General features: G+C 30.0%; 2 protein-coding genes across 6 annotated transcripts; both read left to right on the top strand.

The window, feature by feature from the left end:
* The first annotated feature begins 659 nt into the window (after positions 1 to 659).
* On the top strand, positions 660 to 9,361 carry LOC107073250 (uncharacterized). 2 transcript variants are annotated; one of them, XM_015333821.2, is made up of 10 exons: positions 660 to 1,416; positions 4,550 to 4,647; positions 4,731 to 5,082; positions 5,388 to 5,574; positions 5,653 to 5,690; positions 5,781 to 5,978; positions 6,563 to 6,881; positions 7,014 to 7,639; positions 7,712 to 8,444; positions 8,843 to 9,361. In XM_015333821.2, exons 1-10 carry the CDS (start codon positions 1,394 to 1,396, stop codon positions 9,242 to 9,244), a joined length of 2,976 nt encoding a protein of 991 aa, XP_015189307.2. In that variant the 5' UTR covers positions 660 to 1,393; the 3' UTR covers positions 9,245 to 9,361. The 2 variants fall into 2 exon arrangements, with proteins under 2 accessions (XP_015189307.2, XP_015189303.2); XM_015333817.2 differs by having other exon boundaries at positions 5,653 to 5,978.
* A 2,463-nt stretch (positions 9,362 to 11,824) lies between these two features.
* On the top strand, positions 11,825 to 18,481 carry Atg9 (autophagy-related protein 9). 4 transcript variants are annotated; one of them, XM_015333297.2, is made up of 9 exons: positions 11,855 to 12,055; positions 12,579 to 12,748; positions 13,242 to 13,353; positions 13,710 to 14,029; positions 14,143 to 14,600; positions 14,691 to 14,875; positions 14,993 to 15,928; positions 16,016 to 16,381; positions 16,484 to 18,481. In XM_015333297.2, the coding sequence occupies exons 3-9, from the start codon at positions 13,300 to 13,302 to the stop codon at positions 16,637 to 16,639; spliced, it is 2,475 nt and encodes an 824-aa protein (XP_015188783.1). In that variant the 5' UTR covers positions 11,855 to 12,055; positions 12,579 to 12,748; positions 13,242 to 13,299; the 3' UTR covers positions 16,640 to 18,481. The 4 variants fall into 4 exon arrangements, with proteins under 4 accessions (XP_015188807.1, XP_015188783.1, XP_015188792.1 ...); XM_015333321.2 differs by lacking the exon at positions 12,579 to 12,748 and having other exon boundaries at positions 11,825 to 11,963; XM_015333306.2 differs by lacking the exon at positions 12,579 to 12,748.
* The last annotated feature ends 337 nt before the right edge of the window (positions 18,482 to 18,818 follow it).

Below are 18,818 nucleotides of genomic sequence, written 5' to 3' on the forward strand. Positions count from 1 at the left end.
AAATCAATTTTATTACTATATAATTCATGACTTTAAACGTTACTAATAAATTTTTATTTAAACAATGAACACACACATACATAAATTTATTCAACCAAATAATAAATATACAATAAAAAACAATACACATCTTTGATAATAAATTTTTTGTCTACAACTTTAAACGCGTATACTGTATCAGTATACTAATTTTATCTTTACAATTCAAGAAATCACTTTATTACTTTACAACAAAGTTATATAACTAATACATATTATTTAAACAATAATTACAAATTAATCGAACCACCCCAATGAATATACAATGAATAAAAAATACGCACATCCTAATAAATTAATTTGTACAACTTTGAATAGAAATACTGTATTTGTATAATGTACATCTACATATTACTTAAACAACAAACAACATTTATATAATAAAAATCAAATGAACGTTTTAAAAGCTAGTATAAGAACGGTGCTTCGTTCAGGATAAGTAGTAGGGAGTTTTAGAAGCATAAAGAATCTCTCCTTTTCTCTCGTACATCGAAGCCGAGTCTTTCCTACGTGGTGTCCAGTTTTCATTGCACTGGTGGGGTGTATCCAGGTGGCCGTGGTGGGTGTCGTATAAGTAGAGGTCTGCCTTTGCCGCCGTTCTCATACCCTCACCACCACGTTCTTCGACTACCTCTTACTTTTACTCCGTGACTGAACGTATCTTTCTTTCTCTTTCTTTCTTTCTTTTCTTTTTTGTTTTTTTTTTAAATTATTAACATCATTATTATTGCTAATATCATTATTATAATTATTCTATTTCCCTTCCTCTTTCTATCCATTTATTTTTTCTCACTTTTTATTAACCCCTCCACTCCCCTTCCCCTGCTCACCTCACTTCCTCACCTTCCCCCTTTCTTTCTTAAGTTTGTCTATGTGTGAGTGTATGAGTGCGTGCGAGTGTGTGTAGGTGTTTGTATGATCCGATATTAACGCGAGAAAATCATTCGTTTGATTTCACGAGTCGTACGTCGTAAGTTACGCGAATACGACGACCTGAAAGGAAAAGGACGAAGAAGAGAACTATCGTATAATTTATCATCTCGCGAATGATTTCTATTTAAGAGATCAGAGCGATGATCATCGCGTGTGTTTTACGGTGACAAAGATCGATGTTTTACGAGAAAAATATCTAAAGGAACACTTATATATTTGAAGGAAAAGGAAATAGTGTTTGACAAATAGTTGGTCAAAGATTCGAATTTCATTTGGAAAAAGAAAATTTTTCAACGAAAAAATATTGAAATATCAAATCATCGTTTTATTGATTAGAGGTGGTAAGAAAAAAGGACGAAGAAGAAGAAAAAGAAGAAGAAGAAAGTAAAAGGAAAGAAAGAAGAAAGTGTGCTGTGCAGACATGTGGCTGAAAAACGTTCTTTTGTGAGTACGACGATCAACGATGACGTTTACGTTGGTGTCTTCGAAATATCATTATTTTCTGATTCTTTTATACTTTTTCGTTTTTAATTATATTTTAATATCTTTTCATTGTTCATTATCATTCCATCTCGTTTTTCATTTCAAGTGTATCTTTATTTGAATACATTCATGTGTATGTGTATGTGTGTGTTTATCGAAAAAAGAAAAGAAAATAATTACTTTTACGTACGAAAAACGTACGATTATTTATTTTGGACAAGATTTAACTTAAGTGAAAGGGTGATTAAATATTCACGTTTCGAGAATTAAATTAAATCTAACGTCTAATCGAATCGAATCGAACCGAATCGTATCGAGTCGGACCGAGAATACTGTCGAACGTCGATACTGTCCTAAATTCTTATGGCGTCTGGATCGATAGATCTTTTTACGAGAATAGACAAAAAATCTTTTTTAGTTTATGATCTATGTATATGATTTTATATATTATTTTCTTTATTAATTTAATTCAATGTAATAAAATGTTGAAAACGTTTTTAATTTGAAGGATAAATCTTCTAAAATTACATCGATTTTTTGGACTCATTAAAATGACCATATGTACGAGTCAATCGAAGATAAAATAACACATTTGATTATATGAATTATTTATAGTATTAAACTATAATTTTAATATATATAAATTTATCCAAGTTTTTGTACAATTAAAAAATATTATAAAATATGATAATGCAATTAATTTTGAGTATGATTGAAACGACCATATGTATCAGTTAATCAAAGATAAAATAACATTTCCCTATTTACAATACTAAATTTTATTCGAATATATATAAAAATTAATAAAACTTTTTATAGTATAAAAATATCTTGGAATACGTGAATAGAATCAATTTTGAACATAATGATTAAAATAACCATATGTAGGAGTAAATCCTGAAAATAAAGTAATTGAAACGAATTTAAGTTAAAATATCTGAAAAGTTAGATGATTAACTAAATTAAGTAAATTAACAGTAAATGATCTTTTTTCATTGTTATTTTTCATAAATAATTTTATAAAAGATAATATATATCATCAATAATGAGAGAGTGGGACACACACACATACACGTGTGTTTATTTTTCCTTGTAGCTACTTTACATATTAAAATAAAAATAGAAAAATTTGTACTATTAACTATGAAAGTACACACATACACACACACATGTCTCTAAATTTTACGCACAATTTATATAATATATAAACAATTACTTAACTAAGTCTTATCGAAGACTAACTTCAATGTTGTAATATTATAACTTACGTAAGTAAACGGTTTCATGTCACTGGAAATATTCATGTGCAAAGAGTATACTCTCATGTATGTATGTATGTATGTTTGTATATATACATAGTTATGTGTATAAATATTTTATAGTTGAAGCAACAGCTTTCTCCCATACAATTTCACAGAAAATATACATATATATATATATTCTTTTATACATTAACATACACTCATATGTAGAAAAATATCTTGGAATAACAATCTTAAATTATACCTCCAATAATAATAATAAAAATAATAATAACAATATAATAAATGTGAAAAAAGAAATTCATAGTAAATTATTCATTTATAAAAGTGATTATTAATATCCTTTCAAATTATCAATCATTTTAATATCAAACTATATGATAGAAAGAGCATATGTTGTAATAATAAAACTAGTATTTCCACCTGCTTCATACATATATAAATATATACATACATGAATACATGCATACATACATAAATACACACATACAAATATACATAGATATGTATAAATATATACGTTCTAAAACATATAGGTATACGATCTCTTTGCGAACCGGAAGAATCGGCCAGACGGAACGGCCGAATCGGACAACACAGCGAGTGGTTTAGCGAGTGTCGCAAACTCTTTTCATCCTGTTTTTATACATAAATAAATATCTATACGTATATGTATATTCAAAAAAAAAGAACATGTTTAAAAAAGGTGTACTTTTATTAACAAGTCACTTTTCATACTAACTCTCGTACGCTCATAGAAAATAGATTGCTCTCTACACAAGATTTGTTCCTTTCTCATCTTTCTTTATTTCATCTTTTTCTTCTGGTGTTTTTTTTTATTTTGATTTAAAAGACCTTGCCAAAAAAGTTGAAAGACACGTAGGGCTAATTCAGTAAGTTGCTATCCTTCATCTTAAAATCGTCAACGGAGAAATCGATCGTAACTGATCGACCTTGCAAATGTAACATCGATCGCTAAGGGATATTTGATCTTCGATCTTTTGTATCTATCGTATGATTTATCTTCATTATATTTACTCCAATTATTTATAATTATTAAATTAATAAATGTTTCTTTTTATTTTTATTCATTTATTATTCTATTTTAATAGTTTATTATATTACAAAATAATATTAATTAGTGTAATACTATTTTAGTATTTTTTACAAATATAATTAATTAGTGTGTTAGAGTTTTTATTATAATATTTCTTATATGACTTGTCAAGTATAAGTAGGTCGTCCGAAATGATCCAAATTAAATTCCCAGAAGTCGTTCATCCGAAAGACCTTGAGACCAAAATGAGGACGAGGACGAATTTATTAAAAGCCTTCGCTTTCTTCTCCAATTACACGAATTCTCTCTCCAATCTTCCCATAATTAATTTCGATTTACGAAGATCTTGCTACCTAAATTATAAACTTTAACTTCCAAATTTTTTTTTACCAAAAAAAAAGACCCAGAGAAAGAGTCAAGAAAAAACAGTAAAAAAATAATAAAAGAAAACAAGAAGAAGAAGAAGAAAGAATATAAAAATAAAAGACACGGTTAAATTTGTAAAGAAGAAACTCTCTTTAGAGAGAACGTGGCCTTTCTGATGCAGCCTGTAGCAAAAGTTGAACTAAACTTTCACTATGTTGTCGTGTCGATCACTATGCCGTCATTCTCAATGTACATTAAAACTACGATTATTCCGTTTTGCATCCAATCTCTTCCTCTCTTCATCTCTCTCTTTCTCTCTCACTCTTATTTTCTTTTTAATAATTTTTCTAATATAATAAAATACCCTATAACATGAGTACAATAATAATAGTAATTTTTTTTTTCATAGAATATGCTGCATTATTGCACACGTTCGAGCAAAGGATGTTACTTCGAAAACATCCATGAGCAAACAAGAAGATTTGAAACCAATAATTCCCATTGGAGGTAATAAAAACAGAAAGAATTAATTTTTTAATTCATACAAAATTTAAAAAGGAAAATTCAAAGGAAAATATTGTGTATTTTAGAATTTATAACTTCTCATAAAATACCAGATGACTTTGTAAGGCCCATAATCGAGGAAGAAAGTATTATCGATGAGAAGAAAACGATTTCGAAAGATACGAAAAATGTGAAGAAAGCTAATTTAAAATTAGAATATTCGGATAAAAGAGGTTTGGATTTAGATACGATTAAATTGTTGGAACCTAAAAACGATGATCAATTAGATAAATTCGAGACGAAAAGGCAAGCACGCGTCGAACTTGAAAATTTTAGCGATACGGGAGTTTTGGAAGAAGATGGCGTCAAGAAAGTCGATTCACATCGTACGATGATCAATCGTCAAAAAGATTCGGTTATTCCAGGTGTTTACGTCAGGTAAATCTAATATTAATTTAATATTTCATTTTTCATTATCTTAATTAATCTTGTTATTAAACAATTAATTTTATTTATGCAAAAATTATTATTTTACTCAACAAAAAATTGTTAGTATAGTGTATGTATGTATGTGTGTATAATTATACTAATTGTAATTAACTATATAGTACTAGTATCTAGTACTAATACTAAATAATATAATATAATACAAATTTGTCTTGCTTCGTATTAAATTATAATCTGTCTTTAAAAACGTGGATTTAGGAATAATAGATTAAAGAATAAAATAAAAAATATTTTAGTAATGAATACCCCACAACAATGATGCCAATATTGACGACTTCACGAGAAGCTCGTTCATTCGATTTCGTCCCAGTGAATATTATTCGTCAAGATGGAAAAGATGCTTATGCTTCATTCTCCGACCGACATTTCGATGATTTGAGTGATGTCAGTCTGGTACCAGCTGGTACAAATTCCCGTATTCAGGTAAATAATTAATTATAATAACTAAAAAAAAAATAAACACCTTACTTATGTCAATAATTCGAATTTATTTTAATTTAGGTGAAGAAAGGACCTAACGGCAAGGATTACGAATACGAGTATGTGTATTATTATTACGACGAAGAAGATGAAAATAAAGCCGGTACATCCGGTACACAAGTGACGAACAATTACGACGTGAATTCTAGAACTACGTCATCCCCAAGGAGAGGTGGTCAAAGTGGCAACAGGAGCAAATACAACGCAGTTGATAGAGGCAGCAGCACCGTTGAACCAGCTAGCAACGAGGTCATCCCAAATAGAAATGGAAACCGAGGAAGGCAGCTCGTTGATACGGATGATGTCTCTGAAGAAAGACTTCCAGCCAATACCAGATTTCCACCCAGGTAAATTACAGTTTTTTCATTAATTTAAAGTACAGGATAGATCAAGATATTTTAAATTAATTCATAATTCATATACCTCAAACTACCAAGTTTGACTATTAGAAAAAAAAAACAATATTGATTAAAAAATTTTCGGAAAAGAATAATTTTTTCATAAATGAGTTTGATGGATTGAAAATTTGTTATAATTTATGTTGATTACGTTAGATTGATTTAATGATATATATATGAACCGTTTATTTTGAAAGTGGTGTAGGTCCATTTTTAAAAAAAATAAGATATCACGTGATTTATGCTTAATTTAATGTAAACTTTTTATGGATATCTAGTTAATATTTAATTTCTTAAAAAGCCCTTATGTTTTGTACAATTTAAAATTGGTCGGTAAAAGAAATTGCGTAATCATTGATATGCTAATCTTTAATTTTCTCGAAACAAGAGAAAGTGGACTTACATCACTTTCAAAATAAATGGTCCATATATATATGAATATTTATTTATATTTATTATATAGAATAAATATTTGTTATTGTTTATTAATATTTGTATTTTATGTATTTAAATTGTTCGTAAAATGTTCGTAGATCACGATCGAATCACAATACAGGAACAACGGAAGCAACCAGATCACGTGGAAATCGTCCAAGACCTGGTTTAGATCTCGTCGATTCCAGTAGTTTTCGGACACATCAGGAAGGACCAGAATTTCCTCAGGTTTTGCCTAAAGGACCCGTAAGATTTCTCGGTGTAACACCTAACGAAGATACAGAAGAGAAATCAGTGGCCACTAGAGGACGTGGAAGACATAGGGTTCAAGAAGCTGTGGTTACTGAAGATGTGTCAGAAAATCCACCAGCTGTTACACCTATGTCTAGAAGACGTCCAGTTACTACAATTCCTGAGGTATAATTAATGATACTAAATATTAACAATAAGAATAATAATCAATAAAATGAAGGTATTGTAAATTAATATGTGAATATTTACTATAAAGAAAAAACTAGAATAAATCAATACTTTTATTATTACTTTTAGGCTGAATTAGAATTGAACAAAGATCAATCATCGAAATTGTCCAGCGAAGAAGAAGAAGCAGACGAAGAAAGTGTCCCATCCCTTGAAATTTCCAAAGAAAAAATATCGGCAGAAGAGAAAGAAGCATCAGAAGAAACAGAATCGTCATCTTCACCGGCATATTTCGGTACTAGCACCGTTACTACAGAAAATGCTATGACAACCGAATATCCCTCGGCAATGGACAAAGTAGCTTTAGATCTTTATGCATTTTTGCAAGGTCAAACCAATTTAATAGACATGCCTGGTAATGAAACCAACGAATCAATTGATTCCACGACTTCCACTATTTCTGAAGATGATGAATCAACAGATTCGATACCCACAACGACTGATTTATCTGGAATAACAGCAGTTACGACTGATCCTACGATTGGTACAACATCGGTCGGTACAACAACGACTACAACAACGACGACGACAACGACGACGACAACCACTACAACACCAAGTACAACGACTACTACTGAACCTACCACGACAACTACAACGACAGAAGCTCCTACCACAACTATACCAACCCCAATTGGCAGAGGCAAATTCCGTCGACCAGGAGTACCAGGTGGTGGAGTTGGAACTAGAAATAGGTCGGTAAAATAATTTTAATAATCTATTATATTTAAGATAAACTTTATTGGTTGTTTATTTTGAATGTTTAGATTTAAGTCTAATAATGGTAATCCAACGAGTACGACAGAAGCATCATCGCCAGCAGAGCCAACACAAAGAACACGAGGTCGTTTCGGAGGATCGTCGAACGGAGGTGGATTTAAGAGGCCAAGACCTGGTCAAAAGACATCTCAACAACAACCAGTTGAGGAGGATGCTGTTCAAAAGGAATCGGTAGGTTCTGTTGCAGCTGAGAAACCTAGTGGTACATCTCGAGGTAGATTCCGAGGTACAGTTGGTTCCCGAAGTGTCTCAACGACGTCAGCTCCTGCCACTGGAACTAGTAGCAGCAGCAACGGCAACGGTAATGGTGCTTCTTCAGCTGGACCATCAGGAATTTCACGTCCTTCTTTCAACAAACTCAATATCAATCGCAAACGTGGAAGGCCAACGGCAGCTCCATCGACTACAAACAGTCAAGAAGACAGTCAAGAAGAAATTGGACAAAGTCCAACAGCTGAAAGTGCAACCGTCAGTACGTTGTCTTCATCGCCTGTATTAAAACCTGGTGTACGTACGAGATTATCGGGAGCATCTGGAAGTATTGGAGGACCTGCTAGATTATCACCTGTAGTCAGACCAACAGCTGGAAGACTAAATTTAAGACAAAAACCAGGTCTAGCCATTACTTCGGCTACATCTACGACTAGTGCACCAGAGGAAGTAGCCGAAGGATCAGTAGAAGAGCCAGCTGGAGAAGGAACCGAAGAAGAAACTCATGAGGTTAGACGATCATTTATAATATATTATTTTCAAATGTTTTGAATAATTTCATACATATCTATCTTGTCTATATTTTATTAATACTTAAAAGATTACGATATATTGGTAAAAATAAAGATTAGGTAGAAGAAGGTAAGACGATGATGTCATCAATCCGATACAAAGTTCTGTCTCTCTCTCTCTCTCTCTTTCTTTTTCTTGAGTCCACTTTCACTGAATGGCCTTTTGAAATGTCATCGACGAGAAGACTCTCGAATACTTTTAATCTTTCGACCTTCTGAAACATCCTCAGTCACGAAATAGAGTGAAACATTTCTTAGAGGAGAGATAAATAAACTTACTATAATCCTTCATTCTAAACAAAGAATAAAAAGACAAATAAAATTATTGTCAAACAGGCGCCTGCCGAGACGAATCCCCCAGCATTAAAACCAACAACGGTAAATCCATTGAACAAGCTCAGAAACAGAAATCGACTTCAGATTCATCCAAAGGCAACTACGAAAGCACCCTCATCACCGATTGCTGCTTCGAGACGTTCGCCATTGTTACCACGTAGAAAACCAACAATAACAGAAGCACCAGCAACTATTGCACAAACCAGTCAAGAAGAAACTTCCGAAGAAGAGACTGGTGTATCGTCATCCGATAATGAACAAGCGACCGAATTAGCAACCTCAGCTGAATCCAGCACAGCTGCCAGTACAAAGCACGAAGAAACAAGAGGATTCGGTGGTTTGCTAGCACCGAGACGAAGGATAGCACCAAGACGTCCTGGTCAAATAGTCCCTCGAGAGTAAATAATCCAGACAATGACGATGACGATAATTAAAACAGTGACGATACTGTTAACGAGACGACGACGATCCAAGTAGCGAAAAAAATGAAAAAATAACCGATTTCATTTAACGATTATAATTATTATTATTATTATTATTATTATTATTATTATTATTATTATTATTATTATTATTATTACATATTATTATTATTATTATTATTATTATTATTATTATTATTACTACTACTATTATTATTATTATTATTATTATTATTATTATTATTATTATTATTATTATTATTATTATTATTATTATTATTATTATTATTACTATTATTATTATTATTATTATATTCATTTATTAGATATTAATTACACCGTTACAATCATCGAGCTCGCATTCACAGAGAAAAAGAAAAAAAAGATAAATATTAATATTTTACAAAATTCAATAATAATTTAGATCGATCGCTACTTGGACGGAAACACCAACATGGTAGCTACATACATTTTTTTGTCGAATATTAACGAAAGCTCTATAAGTTTCGTATAGCAAGTCATTAAATATTATTATCAACATTGTCCACGTGCGACGATGAAGCAATTTAATTATTTATCCGGTTTATTTCTTTGATGTGTACTTGAAAATTGAGATGAAAATCATTCCTCGTTTTGATAATTTGCATTCATGCGATTCGTTTAATGCTATATCTCGAATCATCTTTGCGCTCTTTTCCAAAAGGTAAAAAGGTAGGAATAGAACAATCAGTAACCTTTTCTTCTTTGATATTCGCTGCACCTTTTTGTTCAGCTCAATAAAAGAATCTTCATTCGATCATATGTTTCTGTGTAGGCGCGCGCGCTCGTGTGTATGTATGTGTACGAAAACCTATTCGTTAAACTATTTATCCATTCCCAATCATGTGCACAAACACACACACACACATCCGCGCGCGTATGGCTACATACGCATACACAAGGTTAAAAATAACATGCTATTCGAATATAAAAGTTTTAGATTAGATCAAGTGGCATGATTCACAGCAAAGATAACATTTACAATTTCTTTAAGATGTTTTTCTTTAATCAATCACCTACGTTCTTTTTTACTTCTTTTTTTGTCCTAAAAAATGACTTCATCGTACGAATAAAAAAAAAACGTGTCGCATTATTATAAACGAACAGAAATATATACAAACACACACGCATGCGTGCATGTATACATTCGTAAGATTAAACGATAAACGCAAGTTCTTTACATTCCATTAAGACGCGTATTTTTTACGTATTATATTTAAATAAACAATGCTCGTACGATCATGCTATAATTCGCGTGATAAATGCTAACCGAGAGCATATAGGTTAATGAAAAAAAAATAAAAACCTACATCTATCCACAACCAACCCAAGCTAATAACCCTATTCCACCAATCTTCAGCAATACGATACTTCTGTAAGCCATGTTCCAAGAGATACTCTGTAAATATTGCTATTAAATCTATGTAAACTTAATCGTTATTTAGTTCGAAAGAAAACTATTATTTAGCTGTCATATTCACGTTATAATAATCGAACTCGTATGTGTTCGTATATAATTTAAAAAAAAAAATAAAAACAAATGTCTTTTTAAGGTAATACTTTTTGATAGTAACATATAGATACATAAATATAATTTATAGAAGATGATGGATTAAAAATTCACTTTTTCCAAAATTTAAAATTACCATAATATTTTAATTAGTGTTTTGTTATATTTAAATTCGATTAAATATTAATAATTACGTTTGAAATTAATCGTTATCGATTGCAACAACTCAACTCAATTTTCATTAAAAGTTTATGTGTTAATCATATATATTTACATATATATAAATTAATAATTAAATTAATTATTTAAATAATAGACAATCGAATTATTCATCGTCGCGGATAAAAGAATTAATCGAAACGACAGCGGTAAAATAAATTGAGAAATAATTTTATTATTAATTCATTTAATTTTAAAAAAATTATTTTATTTTGTAATCATTAATATAGAATATATTTTAATAAAATATAATTAATATAATTCAATTGTGACTATACAAAGAAGTTTTCAGTCACAAGACCATGTGAGAATCTACGAAGTAATTCATCAATGATTTCACAACATGTCTTCGAAGTATTTCGTCAATGTACGTATCTACGGAAAGAATAAGTCAATGCAAAAGTCTCGATTCGTAAAATTCATTTCTTTTTAAATTCAAATTAATATCGTGTGTTATATGATAATAATTTATGAATTGTAATTATTTTATAGTAAACAAGACAAATACATGAAAAAACTAATATTCATTTTGTTGAGTAAATAAAAAATAAAAAATATGTATATATACATATATATATATATATTATATATATATATATATAATTAAATATTTCAAAATGAATTTTTGATCGAAACTGTCGAAAATATGAAAATATATATGTATATGCATATATGTATACATATTCAAAAAAATAAATAATGGTAAAAATGAAATCTTTTGTATCAACTATCTGCGTTTTGATTGGTCGAGCAACGATGATAAAATAGTTCTTTTTTTAGCCGCTAAGTGTACGACAATCGGCGCAGAGTGAACAAGAGAAATAAAAGAAAGTATCAGTAAAGATGGTGGCTTCGAAGGACGGAGCTAAGCATTCTTAACGGTCAAATGTCTAAATTAGCTGTGAATAAGAGGTCTAAAGTTAATCAACATGTAAGTGTCGATTCACGAAGGGTCAGTTCTATGTAAATGAAAGACTTGCGAGTAATCTCAAAGAAAAGAATTTCGAAAAGCAGTAAAATAAGGTACGAATAATTGCGGGATATTTCTACGCTTTGTTTATGAATATCAGCTGTGCTAGCAAACATACGCGTTGAGTTATCCGTACTGCGTTTTTGAACGCACTAATCTATTTTCGTATCGAAATAAAGGTCACACGTTAATGTTAAGACATAAGTGAAGAATCCGATAAGCAAATCGGATGCGTAATACAGACTAACGTATATTATATTCTTTTCGATTAGAAATCTTACGATATTTTATGATCACTTTATTTTTCTTTGATTTTTTTCTAATTTAGTTGAAAAATTTTCGATAAACTAAAACACACATCAGTAAAAAATAGATCCCCCTTCCTCTAAATTTCAACATCGTCATTTTCCATGATAATGCATTTTGATTTTCTTTGTTCTTCCACCATTTATATCGTTTCAATAGGATGGAAATTACAACAAAGAGGCTTTCTTCGATACCAATACTCTTCAAGAGTATTATTCTCTTTCTTCTAGCTGCTTTGTTTTTTTTAGCCATTCATGTTTTCGATTACAGACATTGAGAGAGTAACCTACTCTACCTATTTGTACAATTTGTATTAAGAAAATAAAACACATCATGAGAGGAGGAAGAAGGACGGATATTGTCTTCTTCACTAATCAAAAAGTAAAAGCAGGGATAAGCTATTGGTCGAGGGAGCGATAAAGTCTGTCATGTTTATAAAGGTGACTTTATTGTTAATACGATAGCATTAGCATTAATTAATACGATATGCATCAGCATTAAAAATGGCTTGACACGTGGTTAGTTCGTCAACTCGGTGCATTTTAAATTCCTTCTTTGACTAAAATGGTTTCTTTTCTTTCTCAATTTCTCTTTCTCTCACTCTTTTATTCTATATTTTTCTCTTACTTTCATCTGTATTTTTTGTTATTAGAAAACATTAGTCATCAGGTTTAACAAATTTTATTCTAACCTATATTCTTAACGATTAGAAACAATGTCGAAAGTTTTAGCTTTTTTTTATTAAATATATAGAATTTTATTAAATGCAATGGTTTTGCATTTAATAACTATCATCATTACAATAGATTTCTTGTTAAAAATTTATTTAAATATACACAATATCAAATCTAAACAAAATATCTAGCGATTCGCAATGGCTATTACTTTTCTTCTTCCCCTCTTAACGTATTTGGCGCATAATCTGCATTTTAGATGCAGATTTGGGAGCAACTTTCCACCTGTAGTTAAATAAACTTAATGACATGAAAGAATGAAACGAGATACCGTCATTACCTGTGTGGAACCAAACCGAAGAGCAAAAACGGTAATGCTCCATCTCTAAGATTCAATCATATGTCATATTATAAATGTTTGCATGTAAATTGTATCATTATTATTTGTTACAAGTATCACAGTATGAATATTTGTATTATTATTATATGCATACATGAAATATGCAACGTCATTGTTAAAAATTTAAGCAAACAACAACGGTGTCATCTTTAGATATGTGTTCTTCTGGAGAAATTCATAATTTGTTTAGTATCTTTAGTGTTATTTTTATACATACATTTTATATACTGCGGCACGCTAATTTTAATTGTCCACAATCAATGTCATTTTCATTTTTCTACTATTTACCATAGTGTATCAGTTTCTTAGACTTATTAACATTTACAGATGACAACTATATTGGATGGCAGCTATCAACAGCTCGAGTCTTACGACGAGGGTGAAGGTGATGGTGACAATGATAACGAACAAGAAGAAACGCCTCAAGAATCAGCTGTTATGATACATGTAGTACCGGAAGGAAACAAGGCCAGATGGAATCATATAGAAGATTTGGATTCATTCTTTATGAGAATGTATCATTATCATCAAAAGCATGGCTTCAAATGCATGATGCTCGAAGAATTTTTTGAATTACTAGAAATCATTTTCATAGTCACTCTCTTCACGTTCCTCTTGCATTGTGTCAATTATCCTGTATTACTTGGGTAAGTTTTATCTTTTGCTCCTATATAGAATATAAACAAATATGGTTATGTTAAATCATATTTGTATTTATTCATATTTTATCGTTGAAATATTTTATTTATTCTTCTTATAGATATGAAGATATCCAGCACAAATTAACAATCCCCGATGTCTTGTTTTCATCCGAGGAGTGTTTAGCCTCCATAGGATGGGCTACATGGTTTTGCATTTTATTTGCAGCTATTTATTTAACTCTAAGCATCCTTAAAGTTCTCTATCATCTCATTAAGTTCTGGGATATTAAATTATTCTTTAATGAAGCATTAAAAATTGATGACGCGGATTTAGATAATTTTACATGGCACGAAGTTCAAAGTAGAGTAATAGAAGTTCAAAAGGAACAGGAAATGTGCATCCATAAAAGAGAGCTGACGGAATTAGACATATATCATAGGATATTAAGATTTAAAAATTATGAAGTAGCTATGATCAACAAGTCTTTGTTACCTCTCAAATTTAAAGTCCCTATATTTGGTAACATTACTTTTTTGACTAAAGGATTAAAATATAATATTGGACTACTCTTATTCTGTAAGTATTCATAAATATTTATAAAATTATATTATAAAGAAATTATAATCTATTAATTTTATTTGTCTTTATTTGTTCATTTAATTGTAGGGGGACCATGGTCGCCTTTTGAAAATAATTGGCACTTAAAAGAAGAATATAAAAAATTAAGTAAGAGACAGGAACTAGCGCGAGCATTATCGAAACAAATTTTATGGGTTGGGATAGCTAATTTCTTATTATGTCCATTAATTCTTTTATGGCAAATCCTTCATTTAATTTTTAGCTATGGCGAAGTAAGTCATCAAATAATATACTATAAATATTAAAAAGATTAATAAGATTCTTCTAAAAGAGTTTCCTCTTATTAATATAATATTAAATTAAAAAACAAATATTATTTTTAAATGCAGCTAGTAAAGAACGAACCAAGTACTTTGGGATTAAGAATGTGGTCTCCGTATGGTCGACTGTATCTTCGTCATTTCAACGAACTTGATCACGAATTAAATGTCCGATTAAATCGTGCTTATCATCCTGCTCAAAAATATATGAATTTATTCACCTCCCCAACAACTACGGTCGTGGCCAAATTTTTTGCAACTACATTTGGCTGTCTGTGTTTCGTTACTTTGTTATATGGATTAATATGGAATACTATTGTACATGTTGACCACATGATAACAATAGCAACGTTTTTGAGTTTTGTTGTAATCGGTGCAAGAAGACTCATACCCAGTGAAAATTTGGTATGGTGTCCAGATGCATTGTTGAACGGTGTTTTGGCACATATACATTATAGTCCGGACAGTTGGCGAGATACTGCACATACACAAAAAACAAGAGCACAGGTAGCTGTACTCTTCCAACATACCATTGTGCATTTATTGGAAGAATTGATATCTCCTTTGGTAACACCATTTATTTTGTGCTTCCGCATAAGACGCAGAGCTTTAGAAATTGTAGACTTTTTTCGTAATTTTACTATCCAAGTAACTGGAGTCGGTGATGTATGTAGTTTCGCTCAAATGGATATAAGAAAACATGGAAATCCAGCTTGGCAAACTGTTGATCAGAATCCTATAAACAATCGTAATACAGGATACGATAATCCAGCATGTAATATTAATATAGGAAAGTTCGACGTTAAAGAGCCGGCTGAGGATGGTAAAACGGAGTTATCCCTGATACATTTTACCCTAACCAATCCAGAATGGAAGCCGCCGAGTCACGCAGAAAACTTTGTTACGGCATTAAGAGAGAGAGCTAAGAAGGATATTAATAATGTACAAACCGTCGAAAACCCAATGATTACAAGTTTAACTAATGTATCTGATTTAGGACCTCAAGTAAGTATATGTATATTTTACAAAATGATAGCAATTATCGATTTATATATTTGCTTGGATAATAAATAATTTATAATTATTTTCCAGTACGACGGAATAGTATCAAATCTATTCCGAAGTATGACAAACCAACAAAGTGTTCCAAATATGAGCAGCGCACTTAACTACCAATCTGATGGTAATTTTGGTGTTTCGAACCCAAATTACTCAGCATCTACCAGTCAAAGTATACCGCGTTACCAATATTATGGCGTCACAAGAGCTGAAGGTCCATTGTACAGTGATAAAAGATTCATGTATGGACTGCAACAAAGTATATCAAACAATTCACTTGGTGGATCCATTTTTGGATCTGGAAACGAAGTAGTTATAAACAAGTCGGTACCGACAGACTTAATTGCAGCTGATATGTCGTTATCTACATTGTACCTGCATGAGCTTCATCACAAACAAGTAAATAATATTATTTCAAGTATTATAGAATATTTAAGGACTGTGAGTTTTTTTTTAAATGATTATATTTACTTAATATGTAAATGTACAAATAAATTCTAGGTATATGATCGAGGGAGTCATCAAGAAAGATCTACAAGAAATGTTTGGCTGCGAAGTCCAGTTCAAGAATTAGAAACGCTTTCTGAAGTCAGACAAGAAAGAGCTCCTTTACTTTCTCATCAGGATTCTTCTATTAGAATAAATAAAGAATCCTAGCGTAACGGTTGTGCCGAGGTCATTCAAATGAAAACTTTCAACTAATTCACCATGCTATTACTGGCTTAGATGAATTATGAGTTTCTTTCTTTCATTTGTTTTGTCCTTTTTAATTCTCTAAGAAAGACTTCATAAAGCTGAAGTTTCTAATGATAGAAAAATATACTTTAGACGCATAGAAAGTCACCCGAAAATTAGTAGCTTTGATGATAGTTTGGCTCTCTTTTTTCTTCTTTTTTTTCTAATTTATCCTTACAATTTAAATTTTATATCTATATTACAATTTTTTTTAGAATAGATTTATGTAATCTAATATTGATATTATTAATTAATATTATTATTATTATTATTATTATTATTATTATTATTATTATGTAACACATAAAGGATTTTCGCTGGAGAATTCAACGATATAAAAGAATATTATATGCCTATGCTCGTGGCGAAGGGGGCCTATTTTTTGTGTGTACTTTTTAGATTTCAATTTATCGAAAATAATTCGTCATTAACGTTCGTTTGTCGTGTGTCTCTAACGAGTTTAAATATGTAATTAGCGTTAGACGGAGAAAATTATTGGCAAAATACGAGATTGCTCTTTAAAATATGATAGTCTAACTGACATTGAATTATGAAATAATTCATAATAATAATAATGATGATGATGATGATGGTGATGATATAAATAATAGATTGAAATAACTATGATGAGAGTCAACATAGTTAATTTAAAAGGATGCACATATACATATACATATAAACATAAATTCATGCATACATATTTATATACAGAATGTTAAATAATATGTGGTACCTATTTTAGGAGTGGACCATATAAACAAAGTCAAAAATATGACACACGTTTATATGAAATTTTTGTATCCGCTGTTCATTCCTGAATTGGGTCCCACAAATTACAAAACACCCTGTATATATACATGTGAATATATTTTTATCTTGGAATCATTCACTCATCGATTACTTCGCATTATGATTAATCGTCCCAATCGTGATGATCGTCGTTATGATGCACCATAAACTATGATGTAGAGATATATTTAATATTTTTTGTATTTTCAATTTTTTTTTTCAATGTCCACAATTTTCTCTAGTCATATGAAGATAATATAAATAATATCACGTTTTATGTAGTTCATGACGAATATATATATATATATATATATATATACATTATAGTTAATCTTTCTTATTGTTCAAAAAAGAGAGAGGGAGAGAGAGATAGAGAAAACGATAAAGTTTATATTTATAAATTTCTCGTCGCTCTCTGTGCTACTATTTAAATAAGCGTGGTAATTAAACATTTCTAATCTGCTTCGTTAAATTACTATAAATACTTAGAATAAGTAATTGCAACTCAACAACAAACACAAGTGTAAATATTATTGTTGCACAATTAACTCTTCCGATGAATCGACAAAAAAAAAACAAAGAATAGGAAATGATACCTTTTCTTTGTTCTTTTTTTTTAGATATTTGTTTTGATCTTTTTATTTCTTTAATTTATCAAATGGTTGTCATATATATATTATACGTATATATATTACGTATACACACGCATACATGAATTAAATCATATTAATTTAAACAAATAAAAATAATAGAGAGAAACAATATAAAAAATAAATTTTGAAACTTGGGGCTATTGTCTACTCTCGTTTTAACGAATCAATTTTTAAGACAATTAAGATTAATCTTTCTCTAGAAAGAAGAAATCTTATATAAATGTGATGATCATTTAAAGAAAAGAAAAGATATTACAAATATATAATAGTTATCTGTAATTTACGAATATAAAGTATGAATAAAAATAAGTTTCTTAAGAAATTTATAAGAAATTTTTACCTAGCAATTATGATTAATCACAACCAGCGAAAAATTGAAAAAAATGGAATACTAAATAAATCACTGTTAGTGAAATATTTGAGAAACCAGAAAGAAAAAAAGAAAAAAAATATTAATATTATTTTTAATGTAAAGTCAAAGATGATTGGTTGATATTACAAGAAGATGCAATTTATTCAGAAAACAAAAGAAAAATAGATAAATTAAGAATTAAAAAATAGAAATCAATGTAAAAAAATTGTTTTCTATTATTTATATTAATTATGAAAATTTTAATTATTTTATAATTGTGCACAAAATACATGAAAATCTCTCATTG

Source organism: Polistes dominula, unplaced genomic scaffold (genome assembly GCF_049000335.1).
Source record: "Polistes dominula isolate Pdom_NZ unplaced genomic scaffold, Pdom_raw_medaka contig_31, whole genome shotgun sequence".
Taxonomy (NCBI): Eukaryota; Metazoa; Arthropoda; class Insecta; order Hymenoptera; family Vespidae; genus Polistes; species Polistes dominula.